Source organism: Apostichopus japonicus, chromosome 23, assembly GCF_037975245.1.
Source record: "Apostichopus japonicus isolate 1M-3 chromosome 23, ASM3797524v1, whole genome shotgun sequence".
Classification (NCBI taxonomy): Eukaryota; Metazoa; Echinodermata; class Holothuroidea; order Aspidochirotida; family Stichopodidae; genus Apostichopus; species Apostichopus japonicus.
In genome coordinates, this window is record NC_092583.1 from 6,910,943 (window position 1) to 6,936,470 (window position 25,528).

General features: G+C 35.6%; 1 protein-coding gene across 9 annotated transcripts in view; it reads left to right on the forward strand.

Annotated features, from left to right (window-relative positions):
• The window catches only part of LOC139964457 (tensin-1-like), a 196,613-nt gene that overhangs the window by 76,819 nt on the left and 94,266 nt on the right, over window positions 1-25,528 (forward strand). For 5 of the 9 annotated variants that reach the window (XM_071966024.1, XM_071966026.1, XM_071966041.1 and 2 more), the window contains 2 exons: window positions 10,508-10,622; window positions 12,211-12,248. In XM_071966024.1, the coding sequence (XP_071822125.1) occupies window positions 10,508-10,622; window positions 12,211-12,248 (153 nt within the window). Of the gene's footprint in view, window positions 1-10,507; window positions 10,623-12,210; window positions 12,249-19,499; window positions 19,602-21,665; window positions 21,782-22,844; window positions 22,997-25,528 lie in introns of those variants that run through there. The other 4 variants (XM_071966035.1, XM_071966036.1, XM_071966032.1 and 1 more) reach the window with 4 other exon arrangements.

A 25,528-nucleotide genomic window follows, 5' to 3' on the forward strand; every position in this document is an offset into this window, starting at 1 on the left:
ATGGATATTGGCTTTGAAACATTTATCTAATCAACATTTGGCTGTTTTTACCTTTATGTATACATGGTGCTCCCAAGCATGGTCTTGTAGGCTGGTTAATATTTTATACCCCTCTTAATTTGTGAAGTGTATATGCATGCATCTATAGCCTAGTGGTGTAATAGGGTGTCCGCATATAAAGTGGGAGGCCCAGGTTCGAATCCCGGTGAAGGCTGAAAGTTTTTTCACTGTTCTGGATTTTCCAACTCTTTACAATTTCAATTATATATACATACATACATATAAACTAGCCTACAGTGGAATAATGACCTTCCTTTCTGGCTTCAAAACTCATTTGAGTACCTGAGTAGCAAATCAAGTACCAATGTAAGTGTGTATTTAAGTACTGCTAGGTATTGGTGCTCAAGGTCCTCCAGACATTTTCAGCTTAAGAAAGTTCTGGCTTGTTAACCTGTTTCGTACTTGAGTCTTGTAAGCAAGGTCAGTGATTATTAGCTTGCAAACAGTAATAAAAGTTTCATTTTTGATAATTAACAATTAGTTCAGTAGAAAATATTGATATTTTCCAAACTAGTTGTGATATTTTATTACAAACCAATGCAAGGTAAATTTCCCTGACTGACATATTTGTTTCCAGTGTAAGCCATCTGTTGTCACTAGGGTGGGCTGAACTCTTTGGTGGTTATATTGATTGGTAACTGATTTTCATGTAGTCAGTTAACTTGTTATATATATCTCATCTGGTGATCATTGTCATATCCCATTCCCCAGCCAGTACCAGACATCCCAAGTAATTTCATGGTTCTCTGCAGACCCAAGCTGTTGCCATGGCAATGGGTTATTTGAGGTTGAAATATTAGGATTCCAAAGTATAGATGGTATGAACTTGTTATGCATCCTATGTAGGCCAGGGTAGTCAGTGTTTAATGACATATTATTGTACTTATGGGACCCTGTTGTATAAAGTCCCCTATTCATAACCATCCACCACATCTCTCCAGGTCAATTGGCAATGCACGAAAAAGAAGAATATATTGCCCCAAAGCAGTTCTTCTGGTCACAATTCTCTTTAATATGTTCTATTGAAAACTTGAAATTAGTGAGAAATCATTAATTGAAATTTACAATGGGTAAATTTGGGTGTACCACTAATTAATTAGGAATAGTGAAAATATTTCTAACAGTGTTATGTATACATAACTGGCCATGGTGCCAACCACCCACCTATCCCTCTCCTCCCTTCCATCATTCCCCTCTATCAGCCCCCTTCACAGCTCCCCTCCACTAGTCCCTCTACTACCTCCCCCCTCACCCAACCCTGACCATTGGTTGTTACATACTAAGGGGAAGCCAATCATGCACAACCATCAAGATGGCATACTTTGGTGATAGAAGTACCTTCTTTGATGTGGAAGATTGAGAAGGTCAAGCTAAGGTCATTACGTGACAGTGTTGGTAGACCAGAATGGGTCAGTGTACTACTGTATTTGACAATCAGAAATTTAAATTCATCAATCATAAATTTATCAGCTGAGTGGTTTCAGGATATTTGAAAATGTTCAGAAGGTATCTCTTTACTCATTGTGAATTTATAGCTTTATTCAAAACTTTTAGCCACTTTTTCAGCAAATAATTGGGTGGAATTGAAGGGGTGGTTAGGGGACTTGTTAAATTGTGGTTTGATATTTAATGTCAGTATTTACAGGGATTCTCCCTATAGATTATAAATTTGTAAAGCAGATAGTTGTGGTGTAATAGTTCAAGAAATGATTATCCCCATGCTGTATGAGTCATCTTACATCATGGTATATGGTGTACATGGCTGTTGACCAGTACCTGGAAGTAGGGGGGGGGGGGGGGAGGCGATAATGAGGTTAAATATGGTGACAATCCAAGATTCGATGAGGGGCACCTGTGGCATGTAAGAGTGCAAGGTATCTACAATTAGCATTGAATATGTAGCATTACTGTTGTATGGTGTTCATACTGTATGCATAATTATGAACTACTTATGTATGGTTTAACTATACCATTTCACCTGTAATGGTGAGAACATATTATGACTTCTGTAAGTCTGAGAATTCATACGTTTCCTGAAGAGAAAATCTGCACCTAAGCTGAAATCAAATGATGCTTTCAGATCCATTATTTCACAATGTCATTGGAAAATGCGGTCCTGTAGGTTTCTCTGGAAACCAAATTAAGAAAGTCCTGTAAATGCCATTTGTGATTTTATTCCATTTCGTGTCTCCTTACAAAACCAAAGAAAAGTAATTTGCAACAAAGGAAGCCAGAGACCTTTTGTAGCAGTCACCATGCATGTGACAAATAAGAAACCTTTTTGAGGGTTGGTTGTTGTCAAAGTACTATAAATACACCATCAGTACATTATTGGGATAATAATGAACAAGTTAACCATGACAGTTATTGTTCATAACAACTTAACGTTATGATGTATGCAACAATTAACAAAAACATTGGTACAACAATAGCTGTCACACTGTATTAAACAGCTTTCTCACAGTTTAAAGCAATTTTGTTATTACAAACAAAAGTAATATCTGAAATTCTCTTCAGCATATACAGCAGATGCAAATTTTTGCATATTTTCTTGGTTTACTACAAAGTAAGGTAGTATCAAACATTTTAGAAAACAATGCAAAATCGTATTTGATACATTTATTGACCTTTCGCATTATGGATCGTAATCCTATAAGGGCTTTGATGTTCTTGTCTTATCTCGGTTTCTGACACGTGAATTTAAGAGTGTTTCATTTTCAAGCTTATCTGGGACAAGTGATTGATATCTGCTTGCATTCTTTAGTAGTGAAGGATTTGATGAACACCTGTGTTTGTAATTAAGCTGCTTTAATTCCTTATTTAATTCTTTTTTTTCTTTACCTGAGGTAGTTAGCCTGCTGTTGGCCTACCAGCGGAGGTCCCTAGACACCGAGGTGTTGATCTAGTCTAGTTTTGTGATGAAAATTGTGTCACTGTTTTTGAAACTCAAGTCAACAATTTATGAATGAACTATGCAGTTAATTCCACATATGTAACCAATATTGCCTAAGGTATCAATTTGATGCAGAGGAAATTCCAAACTTCACTCTACCCATTTTTACATAAATTGTGAGGCTCTTGTTGTTTAATATCTACATGCTTGACATATTTTGAAAGGTATCTAGTTTGAGGAGTTGTATATGCTCTTCAGTTTTGCTCACCATTCCTATCTTTCAAACTTGACATAGTTAATTTAGGTCACAATTGATCAAACCTAATACTTTACTACCTTTGGATTCTGTCTCTGAGCAAACGTTAATTAGCAATTAATTCATTATTCAACGACCATTCAGTTCTGCTAATCTCATGGCCCAGATTCTATGACTTTTGAGACTTTTGGAACTTTTGGAAAATTGCCAAAATACGAAATCATGTCACAAGCTTCATCTTCATTGTTGAAGTAATTTGACAATTCAAGTCATAACCTGCACCTTTATGGCAATTTAGTATCAAAAACAAAGAAATGAGCACAAATAGACCTAAATGAAACAAGTAATTGTGTAACTTATTGTGCCGTGTATTTTACAATACCAGGAAGTTAAGTTCTTCTGCATAAATTAAGTGCAGTTTTGAAGGTGTTATGACAACTGCATACTTATTACTGGATACTAAATTATTACAAGAGTGAAAGATTACTTCTGTTTTTTTTTTGTCAAACATAATATATATCTACTGATTATTCATACTAGTGAGGAAAACAAAGGGGACAACAGAACAACAGCCCAAATGAAATAAACAAAATATGAAAGGCAATTGTACCTGCTTATCATAATACCATATGCATTGTTCCATTCATACAGTAATATCTCTGTATAATTTACACTGGATTTTAAATGCTCTAATGTTTTTTCCTCTCCTCTGAGATTAGCCAATATGACCTGTTTATTTTGATGGTTTCTGTGGTAACATGTGCGTCTGCATAGTCATGTACTTACTATGTGTACCCAATCAGCATGTTAGACAACCACATATGAAGAAAACAGTTTTGTGTAATAGTAATACTTTATCAACAAAAGGCAGTCTTGTATAATTGATTTTGTGTGACGTTAATTTTGTTCGACTCCTGCTGCTTTTAATTGTATGATATTTTCAGTTTTCCTAGGTACATTTCTTTGAGAACTGGCTTCACCATCAGTTTATATTAAAATTGTCAAAGTCTGAAAAAAATTGGAACTATAATAAAATTAAAACAGAATCATAGGTTTTGTTAGGTACTGTTTGTTTATATGCGTGTGTGTGTAATTAATATATGCATTGTTATATTTGTACGAAATAAGCACATATTTGTAAAATCATAGAATTGGTACCTACATCTCAAAAGCTATAGTTCTAAGATTTATTAATGATATTCAACTTTGCTTCTCTCGTTATTTGAATAATACAGCCTGTTGCTTTTGAAGTCACTGCTCTGGTATTACAAAAGAGTATCATAATATTTGATATAGAAATATATTGTGTTCCTGGTGCATTGTGGGACTGTACAGTGTTGTCTTTAGTATGAAGTTCAATGGATGAAAATAAATTGTTTGTATTTTTGCCTCAGGATTTTCATTATAAAGCCATCAGATTTGCATCCTGATGTTAGGCATAAGACGGCAAGCTTCAAAGTTTTTAGTTGTTGTCTCAACACAGTTTACCTGATCAAAAAGGCGAATGCAGAATATATAACCTTTCAAATATATGTGCATATTTTGAAAAGTGGGAGTGAATGCCTTGCAAGTAGGTTAAGTAGTTCTTCTATTCAGAGGAATTATAAATCCAACAATACCCTAAAGTTGAAGAATCAGCAATAGCAGTGTTAGAGGAGGCATACGTTGAAGTTGATGTTATTGTTTTTATTTCCAATATCATCTGTTTGTTTTAGTACCATTATCCTTACCAAGTTGTTTACATGTTTTATAAGTGTAAATAATTATCCATTGTTTTTTGGTTCCTTTTTGCAATTCATTACCAATCCTTAGAAGTTTAAAGGAGAGAAGGTTAAAGAACATAAAGAATACTTTGCCAAAATCAGGATATGTGGAAAAAGTTGGATATTATTAAATCAATACTATTCGTTAACTTTTGCTAGATGATTCCCTTAATACTAGAGAAAACTAAGATGCAGAAACAAGAAACGCAAACTAAAACTAGAGAAACGCTGAGTGGACTATTTTTGGTTTCCAGTCTACTCTAGCTGGCCACCATCGCATCTGCCAAAAATATCATTTCATCTTCTTTGCAGCAGTCCTACAGCTCAAAGCTATTTTGGATCCATTACCCATTCTAATTAACCTCAGCTCAGCTCAGAAAATGACTGTTTGTTGCAGTTGACTTAGCAATTTATTAGCCATAGGAGAGTTGGTCTTAACCCATGATGGGTCGTCACGGAGATTCCAATTGCATTCCTCTACTTATGGGATATTTTTCATGTCAGGGTTTATGTTTCACATCAGAGGGAATACATCCTGAGATGTAATAGGCTAGTGATTACTTTTATCAAATGCTGAGCTGGATGGAGGTGACAGGGTCAGGAATTAGGAAAAGTGGAAATTTGAGACTAAATGTTTGGAATGATGAAATCAATTAATGGTCATTCCTCAAATTACCATGAGTTATGTGCAACACAGTATTGGCTGTAAATATCCTTGAGTGAATTAACTAATTAAAAAGGTACATTTTTGATTAATTGTAAATATAAATGATGCTATCAAGGTCAAAGGTCATTATTACCTCAAACATGGTATCAAGAACAAAAAATGCCCCCCCCCCCACACAGGTCCCCGCAAACTAGGCCAAACCGTTTGACGGTCACCCATGAAGCAGTTTCATCTCAACACTTTGTGAGGAGCTAATATAAGCTTCCTTAATGTCAAATGAGAGTTTTCAAAAGAGATGCTTTTGAAGAGCAATTTTAGCACACTTATGATCTTGTTACTGGATTATTGCCCACATCACCTGTCTAAGTGTAATAACTGAATTCCTATTGTAGTAGTAATGCACCCTTCAGTATATACTGTGTTGTTTACTGTGGCACTGCCCTACATTTAAGAGTAGTACTCTCCTCGCTATATCCCTATCTTTAAGCTATCCATCTAATAATGCATTTAAAGTGAACATTGATTAATCTTGGCATATATCTTGACATTTCTTGTTTACATGGGTTAGCAGCTGGGTTCTATATTTGTCTGGATTTTGCCATTTCAAGATCTGAAGCGCTGTAAACCTCTCTTTGACCTTTTGTAGAAACTATGTACAATATCTGTATATATTATATTATATTATAAGTGGTTAAATGGCTATGTATAATGCCCAAATCCTCCACCCTTCATCCTAACATGAGTAAAAACAGCTGTTGCAAGGTGATTCATTGTGCTGCATTATTCAATCTATAATCATTTTGGAATAGTTAGACATTTTGTGTCTTGTATTTCTGTCCTTTTACCGATCTGTTTGAAGTGGTTTTGTCATTTAATGCCCATCTTTGTATCCAATCATTGCCTTAATACAGTTTGGAAATCTTCACTGTGTCAAAGCTTCTTTGATGGAGATCACCTTGCAAATCAAGTTCACTTTAAGCTGCTTGTATAAAAGTCAAAGCTTTATCTCAAACATCCTCAGGCAAACAGGACAGACTTGTAATCCTTTCAAACATGTGTTGTAAATGCAAGTAAATGAAGTTCTAATTGTATCTACGGTTTTCGTCTGTTGGTAGTACTGCAAACAGACTTATATAGCTTCAAGATGGAAACACTCAAAGAAGAGAATAATGTTGGTGGTCTCCACCCACAGGCAGGGTTCCATTTGCTAGCTCAGGATTGGTCAAAGAAAATGTCCATCTATTTGTTCGTACATAGAACAGCTATGGGGTCTATATTTCACAAAAGGAAATTCTGTTCCTTCTGGGTGTTGAAACATTTTGGAATGATAAATTCAATATTGCAAAATCCTTACCAGTTAATTAATTGGTCGATGGCCACATAATGTTGGTCTTTGCCTGTTTGATGCTGCATGGGAAAATGGAAATTTTAATGGCACAACAGGGGAAGAAATAGTATGCACTGGTGAATAGTAGTCTGTGATAGAAATCATCAACCTACTGTACTATAGTGGGAAAGGGCACTGTTAGTTATGAAAAGTTATAACTTTTCCCAAATTATAATATGTGTGTGTTGTATAGAACACAATAGTATTTGCTACGTACATTCTCTGATATGTACACCCATGTAGTTCCATGCAGTTTGTACCAAACCTCACTGGTCAGTTTCATATCTTTTATTCAAATTTCGTTAAATGTTTAGAACACATCCTTTGCATCCCCCTTCCCCTTCCCCCTCCTGACCCCCTATCTGCACTAAGCATGTCTCTGTGATAATAAATGCTATCAGAAAGTAATTGTCACCTGGAAATACAGAAACGACTCAGCTTATGTTCGAACTTAACCTATACCATTTGATAACCATTGGGGTATACATGTACTGAGCAAACAACTGTTGTTTTAAGATAACACTAAAATTTGTCAAAATTTGTGAACCCAAGGAAGCCAATTTCCTATCTTCACATTTTAGAAACAGAAAGTTATGACTGCATGTACATGTACGTAAGTCTGTAATAACCTCCAACACAGAGAAACTATACTACGCAGCTTTCATAATCCTCTAATTACGGCATTTTATTCTTGGTTGGAATAAATGCTGAGTCATTTCTGTTTCAAGATATTTGTGAATAACTTGTTTGCAAGGTATAAGTATAGTAATTCTGAGGAAGACAATTTGCAAATGTAACCTTGAAATGTTTTAACATGATTGCAGATATGCAAGGAAGAAGTGATAATTCAAAGGATGAATCTGTTTTGACTTCAGAGATAATCTTACGTGCGGTATCTGGTTTATCCGTATGTAATATGGCAGGTACAACAGGGAATCGCTATTTTGGTTCCCAATTTTCATTGGCAACTGGCATTTTCTTTCTTTATATAGTTCCATGGTGTAATTGCATCAAGTAGCATAAGCTTGGTCTCTTCTCACTTTTAGAGGTGAGTTAACTAGAAAAATAAACCCTTTTGTGAAATTTTGGCAGCCATACAAAATTTAACAGTGTAGGAATTTTAAGAAATCTAATATCTCCAATGAACATTCTTGTATTTTATACTTAATTTAAAAATTGTCCATCATTATAAGTTTTGTAAAATGTTGTTCATTGTGTGGATATGTTTATATATTGGTGTTGTTCTTGATACTGAGTCAAACATATTGGTTCCTGCTTTCAAACAGTTTATTGTACGAAATTGAAAGCATTCTGACCATGCCTAAATATTTCGTCCATAACATCACTTTGATTATTAAAACCGATAACTAACAGGTATTAAGCACAAAGAGAGCACCACAATGATGTGGGGAGAAGTTGTACCAGGGAAAAAAAATATAAAAACAATGTACATGGGGCTAAAAAAAACAAAAAAAAAAAACTGGAGAAGAAAATTAACATTAAGAATGTTGTTGTTATATAATCCTAATCATTGTAAGTTTTTGAAATGCCTTAAAATGTAATAAGGGCAGAAAATGGTTGAACAGAATATATATCAGTTTACTATCCTGCTGTAATGTAAAGTCTTGACTTGAGAAAGACTTGAAAAGGTCTTATAAATGTCAACCTATTAAATTTTGTTTGAAAGATAAACAAAGTAACAATTGGTATACTCGTTTTTTTCTTGCTTTGATATATTTGTTCATTTAGAGGTTTAGGCCTTTGTTTGATTTGTGTTCCCACCTGTGTCCTTTTACCTGAAAGGATAAAGTTGGACTGGTTATTGTTTACACATCACTCCCTCTTTGTTTACAACCCACTCACCTTTACCTTATCAAGTTGATCATTATCAACAATGTTGATATTCTTAAATATAGTTTGTTTATTTACATGGCAAAGTACAAAACTTACTGACTAAGTACGCAACTAGTTATTAAACAGACCAACCTGTTCCTTGTGTAACAATGTGATGTGAGTGATGCTGGATTAAGGTGTAATGACCAGTAGAAGTACAGTAGTAATCATAGATCCAAATTTTAAAATGTGATGTTTTACACACTGGACAAGAAAGTCATTGATATGACAACTGAATACCTAAATGTTCCCCAGAAGGAGACAATTTAAGATAATACAGATAATTACAATATATATGTCTAATAGGCAATATTTTAAGGGATGACCTAAGGCATGGTTTTAAACTATAAAAAGACTTTTAATTTTGTCAACATCTTAGAAGCTCATGAATTGAAATTGACTGGATTCTATAGCCTAATGTACAAACCATTAGGTCAGTTCATCAGATGCAAACAAAATTTCAATGGAAAAACGTAACAGTTTTTATAACTTTAAATGACATGCTTTCAACAAGGGTAGGAGGGAGGGGTGTGAAGCTTGTAAATGGACATCTAAGAGAATATTGACCAACAATTTGATGGAAGAAAAGAATAATCACATGTCTGAAATGTTTGATTACCAAGGCTTTTACTTTCCCCAGGAAGAAATGACACTTATATCCATCCTCTCCTCCACTTTTATCCTCTCTTCCTCCTCTTTGCAGTCACAAACATCTAATGATATGACATGATAATGTCCTTGCAGTATTACCCTGGAGTTTGTTTATTGACTTTATTACCATAGTTGCTCACACTCCAACAAAGAGCACAAGGCTAATATTATTTAAGTAGTTTCCAAACATGTAGAATCAAGAGATTTTTCAAATTAAGAGCATTTTAGATTGATGCCAGGTTCTCAGTTTTGACAGGAACGCTTGTAGGAGGAAGGTAGTTGTGAAGGTTTCTCTTTCCGTTTTGTGATTGGTTCTTAGAAGCAACTAAGTAACTGGCAGCGTGTTTACAGACCGTGTGCTTTTAAATTTAACTAATAAAAACCCTGTAAATGCTGCTGCACCCCATACTTACTGTAAGATAGTAGTAAAATGTCGGTCACTAAGTCCTTGATCAGATCTGAATTATTAATTAATTAAATCAGAAACTGAATTTTACTGATTTGTTGCCTGATGATTGTCACGTCATGTTTGCCATTATTTTGTGGTATGTGATCATATGTTTTAACTGACATGAAGAGAATATATCAATAGAAGACTCAACTTGAACAACTGTTTTATCATTTTTCTTGGATTGGATGTTGATGCTATGTTTTATAAGCTCCGTAGCATAAAAAATGAACCCCCTAATTTATTGTTTTAATAATTCCTATTATTCATCATATGCTATGATTCCATCTGAACACAGTTCAGTTTGATCAACCATAGTTACAATGTAGCAATAGTTAACTTGTAAGTGTGTGATTTCTTTATAAGAAAAACTAGAAAACTGATTATAGAAGGTCCAGCTCTTAATGATAAACCCCGCTTTGAAAACGTTACGTATATCGGAATGATGCAATATGATTAATATTTTTATGATTCCACCTTTTCTTGCAGCCTCAAGATGTAGCAGACTGCCAAAGTCATTCATTTAGGACCAAAGTATACAAAGAAACCCAGACATGTCGAGTCTGCCATGATGTCATCTGGAACGAGGGTAGATCCTGTAAAGGTAAGCTGTTGTATAGTGAGCATTATTTGCACGTTGGGGGCGGGGGACCCCATTATCTCCCCATACACCCAGATAAAATCATCTCTAGGTCTGCTAAAACACAGACCTAGGTATGATCCTTGCTGCATGTGAAGCGATTTGATCCTGAACCTTCTAGATGATCCCGAATACAAAGTCTGATCCTAAACATCTCTGATGTGGTCTAATAATTTTAAAGCAAATCATCTCTATTGTAATAAGCATTCTTAGATGTCAGCAATATCTATTAATTGATCCTTATGACCGGCCTGTTTACAAATACAGCTTTATGTGATCCTTATGACCGGCCTGTTTACAAACACAGCTTTATGTGATCCTTATGACCGGCCTGTTTACAAACACAGCTTTATGTGATCCTTATGACCGGCCTGTTTACAAACACAGCTTTATGTGATCCTTATGACCGGCCTGTTTACAAATACAGCTTTATGTGATCCTTATGACCGGCCTATTTACAAATACAGCTTTATGTGATCCTTATGACCGGCCTGTTTACAAATACAGCTTTATGTGATCCTTATGACCGGCCTGTTTACAAATAGACCTTTATGTGATCCTTATGAAAGGCCTGTTTACAAATATAGCTTTATGTGATCCTTATGACCGGCCTGTGTACAAATACAGCTTTATGTGATCCTAATGACCGGCCTGTTTCAAATACAGCTTTATGTGATCCTTACTAGCAATTGATGTGATCTGCATTCCCAATCCCCATTGGATAAAAAGTATTGGATCCTTATTTTTGATCCTTAGCTTAGGAAGGGATCAAATTGTAAATCAGGTTTCAGGTCTGCATTCCTATCCAGAGATTTTTGGGAAGAGATTGTGACTCCATATCAAACATTGTTTCATGCAAGTATTAATGCATCTTTATGATTACCAAGTTCCAAGGGTAGTGATTTCTGCTTTATTTTATTTTTTTAATTTAGTTTGGGTAAGATAAGTAACAAAAACGCATGGTACTGTATGTTCCTTATTGTCTCAATGGTCTTTCCTCACAGAAGTTTGAGGAAGTAAAGTTGTTCTACATTGGGAATTTTCTAAGAGCACTTCATAAATTAACACATCACTTATAGTAAGGTACCCCCCCCTCTCTTTTTATGCCTCATCTGAGTTTGTTTCTATCTGTGGATGGATAACAAAATTTATTTGGTCATATTTGATGTGGTCAAAGTTCTACTCCTACAAAGACTTGAAACTGAGTGAATAAAAGCCGGGACTGCTCTGTTTATATACGTTGGTCAATATTTGACTTTCTCCATCTCTACCTCCTCCTCCATATGCTGAGTGTAGCTATCAAACAGCTTTGTATAGACTCAGTACAAAGGAAACTGAACAAAGCAGTATGAGACCGACGATAAGATCTGCAATTATTACAGAATGTCTCGGCAATTCTCAAATATCAGTTCAAATCAATATATTTTCAGAATTTCAAATATCAAGCACCTGTATTAATATTCATTTTGTTATTTAGTGGAAGTAACTGTGTTGTTTTGGTAGGCCTTTGTCATTCATATAATAATAACTTTTAATTTCCTTTCCTTTTCAGCATGCAAGTTTTTGTGTCACAGAAGATGTGAGTACAAGGTAAGGACAATTGTGCTCAATTTACATGTAACTTCCTCTCGTGTGCAACGAGCACACATTCTAAATGTTGGATGAATCATAGTAGTGTGCGGTGTGTTTCTACCCCATTGCGTGATCCTGGGATAAACAGGAAATGGTTTTATATCTCATTAAATTTCGCAAAGGCAGAAAAGACAAAGCTCTCAAGCCGTGAGTAACTTTAAGGACAAAAAAAAGTTGTTTAGAAATAACAGTTTAAAATTGATCATGATAATTTCAACTTCCCGACAGCAATATTACGGAAGCCCAGATCTGCCTGTGAGGATATAAGGATGGTTTTTGGTATCGGACTGCATGCAAAGATCATCAAGCATCGTTATTATTATATAATTATAATTATAATATACCCCCCCCCCGGCTGATATAAATTAATTAATTCATGGTTTCTTATCTCGCAAACCACACACAAACAAACTCACATGTTTATCATGATGATTGTTATGATGCTAAGATTCGATGAGATTTTTGAAGAAATTGTGATTTGTTACTATGGCGACGTGGAGTGAGCAATATCTACATATAACTTCCAGTGAAGTTTGAATGTTTGAACAGTTCAGATACCACTGCTGTATGTTACAGAAATAGGGATTCTCCTTAATCCTGTACGAAATTTCAGCTTTGTAAAATTATAATAATAATGATAAATTTATAAAGTGACGTTATCCAGAAAACGTTATCTGCTCAAAAATGTATATTTAATTATATATCAGATGTACCCAAGAAGTAATGAAAAAAACACAAAACCCCCAGCAACTGTTGCTGTTAATTTTTTATTCTGTTGACATTGGAGCTCCATAGCTCGTTAAATGTTATCTGCTCAAAAATGTATATTTGTACTCAAGAAACAATGAAAAACACAAAACCCCCAGCAACTGTCGCTGTTAATTTTTTATTCCGTTGACATCGAGCTCCATAGCATTAATATTCCAGGGATTTGGTGAATAAAATGTACATATTTAAAATGTTGAATGAAGTCGATTCTGTTGGACACGGATCTGATTAAACCATTGGTTACTCTTTAATTTACAGTTTACTTAAAAGTGAAGTTTTTTGGAATGATGCTCAGATTGTGGATTGGCATGTTTTAATTGGAAATGTCATAAGGGCCTGTTGGTACTGGATGAGAGTGCAGCTGGGCTAACAGAAGGATCCCAAGTCATGATAAACATTCCAGGCTCTTGTGCAGTACTTAAAAATATCTTAGCTTTCATTTCCGGCATTTTTAAAATTACCATAGAATGGGAAGGTGTGAAAACCTACAACCCTATTTAGGTGAACAAGTTTTGTTGTGAATATGTGAAGTAAAAGCAATATCCAGAATGACTTAAAGCTGCAAGAAACAGCTGCGACTTTGGACACAGCTATGCATTACCTGCATTCCCCACCCTCTCCCAGTTACATACAGTATTTGTTGTGCCAAGCAAGACAGAACTGGGCTGGTAAGATGGGCCAACTTAATAATAACCTTGCTACAGAGCTTGAAGTTACTACAGTACCTAATCAGACCACAACTTAAATGTCATATACATTCCATTTCATTGTTTTGGATGAGGGGAGGGAGAGTTGAGGTGAGGGGGAATTGATGGGAAGGGGAGGTTAAGGGGAGGGGAGTTAAGGGGAGGGGAAGTTAAGGGGAGTGGGAGTTAAGGGGAGGGGGAGTTAAGGGAATGGGGAGTTCAGGGGAATGGGATTTAAGGGGAGGGGGATTTAAGGAAAGGGGGAGTTAATGGGAGGGGGAGTTAATGGGAGAGCTAGGATGAAGAAAGACTGTCCAAAAGGGTGACTCCACTGTTGCCAATTTTAAAAGTTATGTCATGTTTTCTTTTCATTAGATTTGCAGATATTTACTGTAGTTAATACCTTAACCTACCAATCATCCCCTACACACAACTACCTCTCCACACTTTAAAAGGATCACAGACATATTATAGTGACAGAAAATTGTCTTGAGGGGCATTCATGGGGACCTATCATTAATTTGTGCAGTAATGGCAACATCATAATATTGTGTATATTGCTTTAAAGAGCAAATTCCTGGAGAGGTAAAATCAGTATGCTGCCATCACTTTCATTTCTGGAATTTGAAGAATGTTAAATAGATAGCTTTCTGAGTGGGAAATGAAACAGAAACCTGTGATGGGAACTAAAAACATTTTTGGAGAAACCCAGTAAACAACTTTGAACTTGTAAACTTACCTGGCTGCATTGTCTCTCTTCCACAAAATTAGGGTGACAAAATTCTTTGATAAAACTAAAAAGGTTACTAAAATGGTGGTAAGAATCTTCAGGCATATTTCACTGCTCTTGTTTGAGCTAAATCAGGAGAAACCTGGAGAAGTTGTTGATAAAGGAGCAATTTGTGTTGAATTTGAATTTCATTGTGGATGATGGGGGGGGGGGGGGCAAGGGAGGGAAAAAGGAGAGGGATGCCTTATCACAGTAACAATAATTTAGCCATGGAATACTGTACAAATATTTTTTGTTACTATTATTATCTGTCAATTTGATTGTGGATTGCCATAATGCAGTGCGGAGGTAGGGAGGGGGATGGGGCTTGGAAACGTATCTTTTAGAATCCCATTGGGCTCCAGATTAAAGTAGTTGATTTTGTAATCTAAAACCCCTACCCATTGCCATTAAACAGAATCCAACTTTTGAAGAATTTAACTTCATTGTAAGATGCTAGGAAAATGCTAGGAAAATGATGAAAGTCTGATGTTTTTTTTCTTTTATGTGACCACTTTAGTAATGAAAACATTTGCCAATATTTCGTAAGTGGTCTTTGTTAATAAGTTATGTCCATCACTTACATATGTGACACAGAAATTAAGCTCTGCATGTTTCACACATTGTAGAGGGTTCTTCAGGCTTTTTCTTAAGTAGGGTAAATATGCATATAGTTGCTTTCACTCAAAAATTCTCCCTTTGTTTCTGAATATCATCTCTACAAATGTGCTTTAAAATTTGAAAACGGAATTGTTTAAATGTCTTGCTTGATGTATGTATTAGTGAACTTTGAGGTGCCGGTGCTAATCTGACATTTGGTCGGGTTATGTCAAAGGCCTCCCACACGCTGTGCGCATCCCTGGAATGTGGAGTAATGTGATCGTCCGTACTTAAATGTTGTAATCATGCCCTGATACATTCACTCCCGATGGAATCTGATGAGCCCATGAGAAAGAGTTAAGTTGATGTGGTCTTTGCTCTTTTTACTATCTTATATTGAAGCAAGAACAGGAGTTGGGGGGTGATGATAAGTTATTTGTGACAAAATCTGGAATCAAAGATGATTTTTTACCAGTTTAACCAATGACAGATGGTTATAAATGGATACCTGTGATATGACATTACATGATTGTTACTTGTCATACACGGTACAACCAATGTGACGCACTTCTTGGAGACTTATGGAGTGAAGTGCATGCTTTTATCTGAATGACAGTAAAAGGAGCAGGGGAGAGGGTGGGAGTGGGGGTGGGGGGGACTGAGGAAACGTGTTAAAGATGGCGCATGGAGGATCAGGCAGCAAACTAGATATGACAAAATCATTTATATTTAAAACAATTGTGTTCGATTGGAAGGGAAAGTGGAGACAACACATACAATTGTTTATTGATAGTTTTCAGAAGGATATCTTGGAGGTCCTCAGCTGACAAATTATTCCCAGACAATTCTGGATTTTGTTTTTTATAGAGAATTTGTTTCTGTGAGGTAAACATTGTATAAATGGGAGTACAGGCTTGTTTTGATGCATATTTCAGTATGTTACTGATGCTTAATCTTAAGATATGAGGCTAATTTACACCCTCCCCTTCCTCCTCCCCTCCCCAATCTCTAACTCGTCTCCTCCACCCATCATATCAATTGCCTTCCTTCATCTGCAGCGGCTTAGTTATTCTAGGAGGATGTCATATATGGCCCAAGTTCCTTGTCCTTGGTCAGACTAACAAAGTAGCAAATATAGTACTTTTGACATATCATGGAATAACTGAACTGTTGAATATTGTGCAGCAGCTTCGAAGACTCTGAATTTAGTCTCTTCTGAAATACTATGGTTTCTGTGTAGAAAAACTGCTATACATATTTACACTGGTATGGCATCTTGACCATATAGCATAGCATTTTGCATTATTCTCAGAAACTTACTGTATAGCTCCATGCTGCCCTGCCTGTCTGTCACTGTTCCATGACCTGTCCTTATACCTCCCATGACATCTGTACCAGTAAAATGGTCATGCATCTTCACCAAATGATTCAAAGCTATTTTTCAACAGAAATGTGTTAATATTCTTGATTAGTGCACTGAATATATATCTAAATCTACACATATTCTCTTAATTTTGCACCAGAATAACAACATTATTGTTGGCCAGGGGAAGTATTTGGAGCCCCAGGACTCTGCATTAACAGAGTACCTTGCACAGTTTAATGTAATTTGTTGCTATGGTAATGACATACAATCTTATAAATTACATTATGATAGCTCATTATTCTACTTGAATCTGGCTCTGTGAAAAGAATGAGTAACTTTTTAGTAGTGGGAAGAAATAATCTTGTCTGTTACATAGATACTCAGGTGGCCCATTTTCAGGGTTGTTGGTTCTTCTTGCTAGCTTTTGAGTAAATTTCAACAGCCAGGGAAAATGATTACGGTGGGTGAGACTGGAATGCAACTTTTGGCTTATAACCTTTGAAGGTCTGGCCTTTGACAAGAAATAGAAAATTCACATCACAATGAGGGGAGGGTTAATGGGTCAGTTTACCAGTTCCCAAGGCCCAAGGCCATTCAAAATAACAAATAGAAATGTACAGGTTAAAGAAGATTGAACCTTGGATAGATCTAAATTATCTTAAAAACATTGTGTGAGAGCCTAAAGGAAGATTTAGAACCTTAATTATTCTGGACTATATGGCCTCAGACTAATATGCCAGCAAGCCTGCACTACAGTAGAATACAAAATTGTCTAGAAGTATCACATAAAGTTATAGTCAAAGTTGTGTGTAACGTTTATCAAAAGCATGTATTTAAAAAGTAACCTGTAAATTTAGATTACTTCTGACTTTATCATTGTCTCCCCCCTCAATCATTTAGGCAATAACTGCTAACTTGACTGCATATTTTAGAACGATACTTTACATTTTATACATGTTCTTCAGTGAGAACTGACCGTCTCCCATTCTAACACATGAGAGACTCTCCTTTTAATAGATATAGTTTTAATTCCCCGCCCCCTTCCCTGTAAGTTCATTGTTTGAAAAATCCATACCAATGATACCATGCATGTAGGTCGTCAGTATTGAGTGCTCTGTGACTTATAATGTGTTTGCCAACAGAACAGAATCTCTTCAATTTGGCAGATAGGGTTACATAACAAAATTGAAACAATCAGCAACACAAATGGTTTGGGAAGTTTCACTTTGTCACTGTTGTTAAATATGATTCAAGTAGGCTCAGTATTACTCATGATCAAACATGTAAACATTGTGAATGACACTCTTCATGAATACTGAATATATGTTGTCAACAGTGAGGTATGTACATTGTCATTAAATGGGACTTCCTGTTACTTTTCAGAAGTTATGCAGCATACTGCTGAATTAAATCGCCATACACTGCTACAAAGTCCAGTTATTCTGCAGCTTAATATCATGCAATTTCATCCACCAGTGAATAAGTTTCTTTTTAAACATACAGTAAACGTATAGTAAACATATAGTAACAAAACTTGAAATTTCCAAATTTTTCATTAATGGGCAGTTTGATTATAACATAATGTAAAAACAATGTCTGGGGTGATCAGTTTTTGTTAAGGATCAAAATATTAATTAATTGACTTACTAATTAACAACCATACGATGGGAAACATTTAGAAGGATTTGTTAATGTGAAAATAACACTCAGTGGATATGGTAGTACTGGGAAATCATCATACAATTACAAACAGCTGATTTAATATGTTAATAACATATTGTTGCTACTTTGTTTTGGATAACTTCCAAATTCTTATATAATCGCAAACATCTGTTCGAGTTGAAGTTAGCTACCATAATCTCCTCTTGAATAGGTGAGGTTTCCAAACAGTTAAGTTACATAGTTGTGTATACTGGTGGTGTGGCCGAGTGGATAAAGTCTGTGGCATTTGAAGCAATGAGGCTTACCAATGGGGAGGTTCCGGTTTCGAATCATACTATGGTGGGTTTTTCATCCAAGAGCAATCTGAAATTGCTTTCTAAATTGAAAAGATTCCAAATTTGAGTAATAAAATGTTGAATTGGAAGCCACTCAATGTATAAGTTGTAATCCATATGCCCTTGCGGGTTTTCTCCCACATTTGCTTAAGCGTTGTAAAAATAACTGCTGATTATTTTGCCCAATTATAAACATGTTGAAGGCCAACATAGCTAATCTCTGTCGGGTTGCCAAGATAACAATTAGTTTCATGCATTATGTAACTTTACCAGTGTATTGCTTAAATTCTTTTGCCAAATGTAAACGTACGTGCGTCAGCTAGGACAATCTCAACGAAAGTGAAATGAAAGTCAATATGAACAGGAAGTGACTGCATGTGGTATGACATGATTTAGAGTCATCTTGTTATTTTTAGGAATATCAATGAACTTGCTGTTTGGGATTCATTTCTTATTTTTGAACTCATTGTTTATCCTCTGTTATAAATTTCCTGACTTCCGTGAATTCCGTGCCGGAATGGAAGTACATTTGAGTGACTATTTCTAATGACGTCATACAGTCGCCTACAAAAACTTCCGATAATAAATGATCAAATGCTGGCACATGCTATTGTGAACAATACAATTTATGAATATCATCTAAATGAAACAGCGTGGATATGCCGGCCTGGTTCAAGGTGAAAGTCAAACCTTACAAACTCTGTAAAGGTCAGGTCTCAATGAAGATGTGAAACTTATGCTGATTTGGCTTAACCATATGTAGTAGAAACCACCTTGTTGTCAGGTGGAGGTCAAAGGTCAGCCTAGGTACATGCAGTGTGAACTTCAGCCAGGGTTAGCTTGCAAAACACTCTTGTGCTGCGTAATGTAATATATTGAAAGGCAAGTAAATGCTGGAAGTGGTTTCCTGTAATTGTGTTTTTTTTGTTTTGTTTTTTGAGGATATCCTGCCTGCATATGACAAACTTTTCACTTTGATCATTACTCACGTAACTCACTGGTATAAAAATGGTTCACATTAAAGTCAGCATTTCAGACATTGCAGGGAAATTATAGAGAAATATTCCATCCTGGAGAGGAACACTGACTTTCTACAATCTACACAGTTTATACTTTATTCAGCAGGTGACTTGTTACTTGTTAATTGTCATATTTGGCGATCCTAAGTATCATTTCTTGATTTCTTTAGTAGATCTTATCACTGTAAGAACCAAGTACATAACTATCATGCATTGTTTTGATGGCAGATATGGAGATAATAAATTAAAAGTAGGCTCAGCAGGTATGCATGCTTAATTGTAAACTTTGAATTACAAAAAAAGAAAGGAGAAAAAAGGAATTCCATCTGCAGATTTGAATTATTTATCCGTTTTCAGTGGTAACTTAAGTATCAGCCATATCTATATGTTTTTTTAATCGTAGGAATAATTAGACGGTTAGTATGGGAATGTTAAGGACATGTGAGCTTAGATGTAATATTTGTGTAAGGTGTTTTCTCCACCCTTTCCTTGTTGCAAGTTAAATTTTGTGTTGTAGTTTCTATATTATTCGATGAGTTGATATTTATTACCATGGGAAATACTCAAAAATCGCATTTTATAGTATTTTCTTTCTTGCAAGTGTTATATAAATTCTACAACCACCAGCAACTTTGTCAAAATCACTCCTGAAAGTCATCCGTTACCTAATTGTTTGCCTATATTCACCAGTTCAAATGCTTTTTATCACCAACCATCTGTAACTGACCAATGATGCTTTTGACCAACATATGTACTAAACAGTGATGATTTTGGCTATATTGGTGATGATTTTGGCTATATTAATGATGATATTGTCTATATTAGTGAAGATTTTGGTTATGTTAGTGATGATTGTGGCTATATTAGGGATGATTGTGGCAATTTTAGTGATGGTTTTGGCTATATTGGTGATGATTTTGGCTATATTGGTGATGATTTTGGCTATATTGGTGATGATTTTGGCTATGTTAATGATGATTTTCTCTATATTAGTGAAGATTTTGGCTATATTAGTGATGATTTATTCTATATTAGTGATGATTGTGGCAATTTTAGTGATGATTACATATGGCTATATTAATGATGATTTTGGCTATATTTGTGATGATTGTGGCTATATGGCTATATTAGTGGTGATTTTTGCTATATTGGTGATGATTTTGGCTATTTTAGTGATGATTGTGGCTATATTAGTGATGATTGATGCTATTTAAGTGATGATTTTGGCTATATTGGTGATGATTTTGTCTATATTAGTGAAGATTTTGGCTATATTAGTGATGATTGTGTCTATATTAGTGATGATTATGGCAATTTTAGTGATGATTACATATGGCTATATTAATGATGATTTTGGCTATATTTGTGAGGATTGTGGCTATATGGCTATATTAGTGGTGATTTTTGCTATATTGGTGATGATTTTGGCTATACAAATAATGATTTAGGCTATATTAGTGAAGATTTTGGCTATTTTAGTGATGATTGTGGCTATATTAGTGATTTTGGCTATTTTAGTCATGATTGTGGCTATATAGTTGGTGATTGTGGCTTCATTAATGATGATTTTGGCTAAATTCATGATGATTTTGCCTATATTAGTGATGATTTAGGCTATATTAGTGATGATTTAGGCTATATTAGTGATGATTTTGGCTATATTGGTGATGATTTTGGCTATAATAGTACTAAAATATTCTATAATCCATTATATAGCACATCCTTACAACTATAAATGTCTGTTTCTGTTCAGGTAGTTACCTATAGTGTTACCTAATAGTATTATAATTTATAATGAGTATGCACATGACTATAAATATACCATACACCCATTTACTACTGTACTGATCAATATAGTCATAGTCCTTGTTGTGAATATAATGACCCTAAGTGCACAAAACACACATTGTAGTATTGTTAAGCTGGTGATGGTTCCTCACCTATTGTTGGCATTCCTTGGTGTCTGCAGTTTTATCTGCATCTATTGATAATAGCCTGGGACAGCTAGCTGCTAGTACATTGTTGACAGTTCTTGACAGTGTCTTGCATGCATGCATGATTCAGGGAAGGAGATAACATTGTGGATTTTACCTTTAAAAGACAACTGTGTACTAGTTATATTACCCTGGTGCTTTATCTTGTCATAACTCCTATTAGTTATGAACCTTTACTGGTGGAGTATGTGCTGATTATATATAACCTACAGTACTTACCAACTTCATGACGCACATATTAACAATTGGGATTGATTTTGTATAGTTTACCTTGCAGAAGATCTCAAGCAAGGTAGGTTAATATTATGCAATCATATTGGACTATATGTCAAGTAACTTGGGTGGGTACATTTACTGTATGTATCGGTAACAGTTGTTATCTGTTTTGTTCATCTCTCATCACTTGTCACAGAACACTGAATAACCTTCATCTTTGTCTTTTTGTCTCAGAAGTTGTACATTTGGATAATATTTTAATCAAGAAGCTTATGAAACATTACTTTGTTAAAACTTGTAATTGTAGCCCTTTTTTTGGGGGGGGGGGTGTGGAGGAGGTGGAGGGTTTTTGGGATGGAGGGGGGGTAGGGTGTTTGGGGGAGGGGAAGGGGAAGGGTGTTTGGGGCAGTGGAAGTTTAATACAAGCATTACTTTAGCATTGAAGGTCAATAGTGTTGATCCCAATATGTATGCATGCTAAAAATTGCTAGAAGTATTACAAAGCACTTTTCTATTGGTTCTGAATGTATCCAAATTTTTCCTGGACGTTAAAAGGTGTTAAATGAGACATTTAAAAGTCACAGTGAGGAAGAAATACATCTGGGTAAGAGGGAGGTGTTGCAGTATAATTTCACATTGAATTGGAACGTGATGCCCTTTGCTCTCTAGAATATTTCAGTGTCTATACCTATGATCTAAAGATATCAAAGTTTGCTGCCATTATGTCTAAACAAAAACAAAAAAGGGATCATTAGACTTTAATTTACAGGGAGACTTTAATTGCATTATATTTCCTTAATTTCTTTTACTGAGTAACACAGTACCCTATCCTTTAGCTTCAGGGTACAGTAGATAAATGTAGCCATGTAATTGAACTATAAGGTAAGTTAATAGTGATGTCATACCCTGTTATGTCAATGTATTGAGATATATGTAACAGCTTTGGCCATAAAGTATTTCAACATCCTGGGAGTCTCTATCACGTAGTACATTGTGTTATTTATTTGCTTGGGGTACAGGTTCATGACAGCAGTAGATTCAATGTGAGGATCATGTTACACTGTATAGCCCCATCTAGTTAAAATTCAAGTCTTAACAGTATAAATGATAGATTGAAATATATTGTAGTGTTGTAAACTACCAGTCTGGGCATTCGTTGGTCTCAGCTGAGACTGATGGTAGGTAATTTATACTACTGTTGTTATTTTTGAAACAAAGAGTTTATAAAGGGCAGTGACTTTTTTCTGAGCACTTGTCTGAGGAATTTGGAAGGTTGGGATTCTATACATTGGTAAGTATATATACTTATTCGTAGCTTTGCATGCATGATCAGTCTGATAGCCAAAGAACGGTGATGTAAGAATGCAACAATTCATCAGCAGCTTTGGATGAGCTAACCGTCTTCTATCGTATTTGATTTGTTGTTACCAAATGGGGCCATCTTGCTTGTCAAACGTTTAACATCAAGCTAAATCCTTTATACAATTCAGCGATAGAGGAATGTCGTTTAGCATAGAATTGTTTCAGCTGTAGGCTCGTACTATTTCAGAAGATGAAGATGTAAGGTACTTTTAAAGAAATAATTTTACGTTGAAATAATGGAGAGAAGTATAAATAAATAGCTTCATTCTAGCAGTTGCACTAGGAGTGGTCTTGAAATGGTTTGTCATGAAGCAAACTAAGTTTAAGTATTTTTTGACCTAGTGATAATTTCTTTTTGCTGTATTATAGATTTCTCTTTCGTTGTGGTCTTCATGTGAGCTTGCAGATTGGGAAAGCTTTAAGGCCAAAAAAAAAAAAAACAAGTGGGAAAAGAATTAAACCTTATAAAGACATAAGTATTGAATTTTTCTGTGCATTAAGGCTGTTTGTGTCAGTCAACTGAGCTGTTTGTGTATGTCAGCCTGTAGGGGTATTTGTGTGTGTGTGTGGGGGGGGGGGGTGTCTGAAAATTACAGAGATATTATGAACACTAGGCAATACAATTTAATCTTTAGTGTCTCCCTAATCTGACAGCATGCTTGGTCATTGTTTACTTGGAGGGAGAGGGGGAAGGGGGTGGGGGTGGGGGTATACGAATAGAGATACTCAGATCGAATGACTGGTTAAAAAGGCTAGAGCCGTTCCTTAGCTTCCTTTTCACAAGAATCTATCTGTGAACCGAGTGAGGCTAAGCATGCAGATAAAACCACTTTATTGTGAAGCAATACATGTGTGAACAAAAACTTGCGCTGACAAGAAAATAAGGCTGTTTTAACAGATACAACCCTATAATTATACAGAAGGAGAATTATAGGTAGAGGGGGATGTACTGACCTTAATTAACCAATCCCAACTTACTTATCTGTTGGTAAAGTCCCTTGGAAGTTTCCCAAACCTTTTCTTCCACTGCACCCTTCATCTCCCCCCTTGCTGCATGACACTACAAACCTGGTTTAATATAAATTAGAGTCCTTATTGTAATTCCAGGAATAAACAATGGTATATTTCTACAGGGATTTGAAGACAATATTTCTTATATATCAGTGATATGTTAGGATAATTCTTGGGTCATGAACATACTTCAATGACATAGACACTTAACCAAGAATTTTTTTGCCTAAAAATCAAACGTGTCCTTGGAAGAAAAATCAACTGAAATCAATGACGTTATGGTTATGTTACATGAGCATGCACCAACCCCTTTTTAAGTTGAATATTCTGAGGTATTATTACGTTGTCATGGCACCTGAGAAATGTCAAGGAAAAAAAAAAACAATCCGTTACAAAATGCTCAATATGATACTTCAGCAAAAACAGGTTGTTTACAGTCATATATTTGTAGCGATTTGCAAGATTTTTGTAAGTCTCTGTCTCACTCTGCCCTTCATCCTTGAAGGTCCTTTTTGGTTCCTTGCTTTAGCAAAAGGAACCTATGCAGTCAGGTTGGCGTGTGTGTGTATGTATGTATGTATGTATGTGTGTATGTGTGTGTGTGTGTCTGTGACACTTGCTTGGGTACGCTCTATCTCAATAAGGGAATGTTGGATTGAGGCCAAACTTGGACTATAGATCCGCCATATGGAGAAGGTGTGCCCTATTGTTTCTGGTGCCCACAAAGGTCACCAAAGGTCAGTTATGGTCCAAAAACCGAAAATATTAAAACTGCAATAACTCCCAGTGCCAATGTGTGACAAGATTGATATTTTGGGACAAGTTGTGAACTGGTTAGGGGAGCATTTTCAAACTTAACGGTCATGTGATCAAAGGTCACCAAAGGTCAATTAATGATAAAAAACTAGTATTTTTGCGATAACTTGAGAACGAAATGTCTGTTAGGGTTGGGAGTTGCTTCAATGTTATTCAATTGTCGACCCGCATCTGGGTGACCCTTGACCTCAATTTGACCTCTAGTGACCTTTACGTGTTTTTGGGGATTTTTACAGTTTTGATGCTATTTTCAGATGTCAAAGGTACCTTCTGATCATAAATGTCAATAGGTTGACCCCGTGTGACCTTTATGTGCGAAGTTATATGGGGTCAAAGTTTTTCGGTCAGAGTTAGGATGGTTGTACAGACTTGTCGTTTTGTTTTTTGGAATCAGGATATTAAACTATATCTGAAACCAAGGTCAAAAGGTCAAAGGTCACATTAGAAAAAATGTGCTTATTTTGGGAGGAAACGAGCAAAAAAGGAAATGTTTGGTTTTGATGCTAGATTTGGATATCAAAGGTACCTTCTGATCAAAAATGTCAATTGGTTGACACCCATGTGACCTTCGTGTGTGAAGTTATACGAGGTCAAAGTTCATTTTCAGACATTTAATGCAACAACTCCCAGTTCC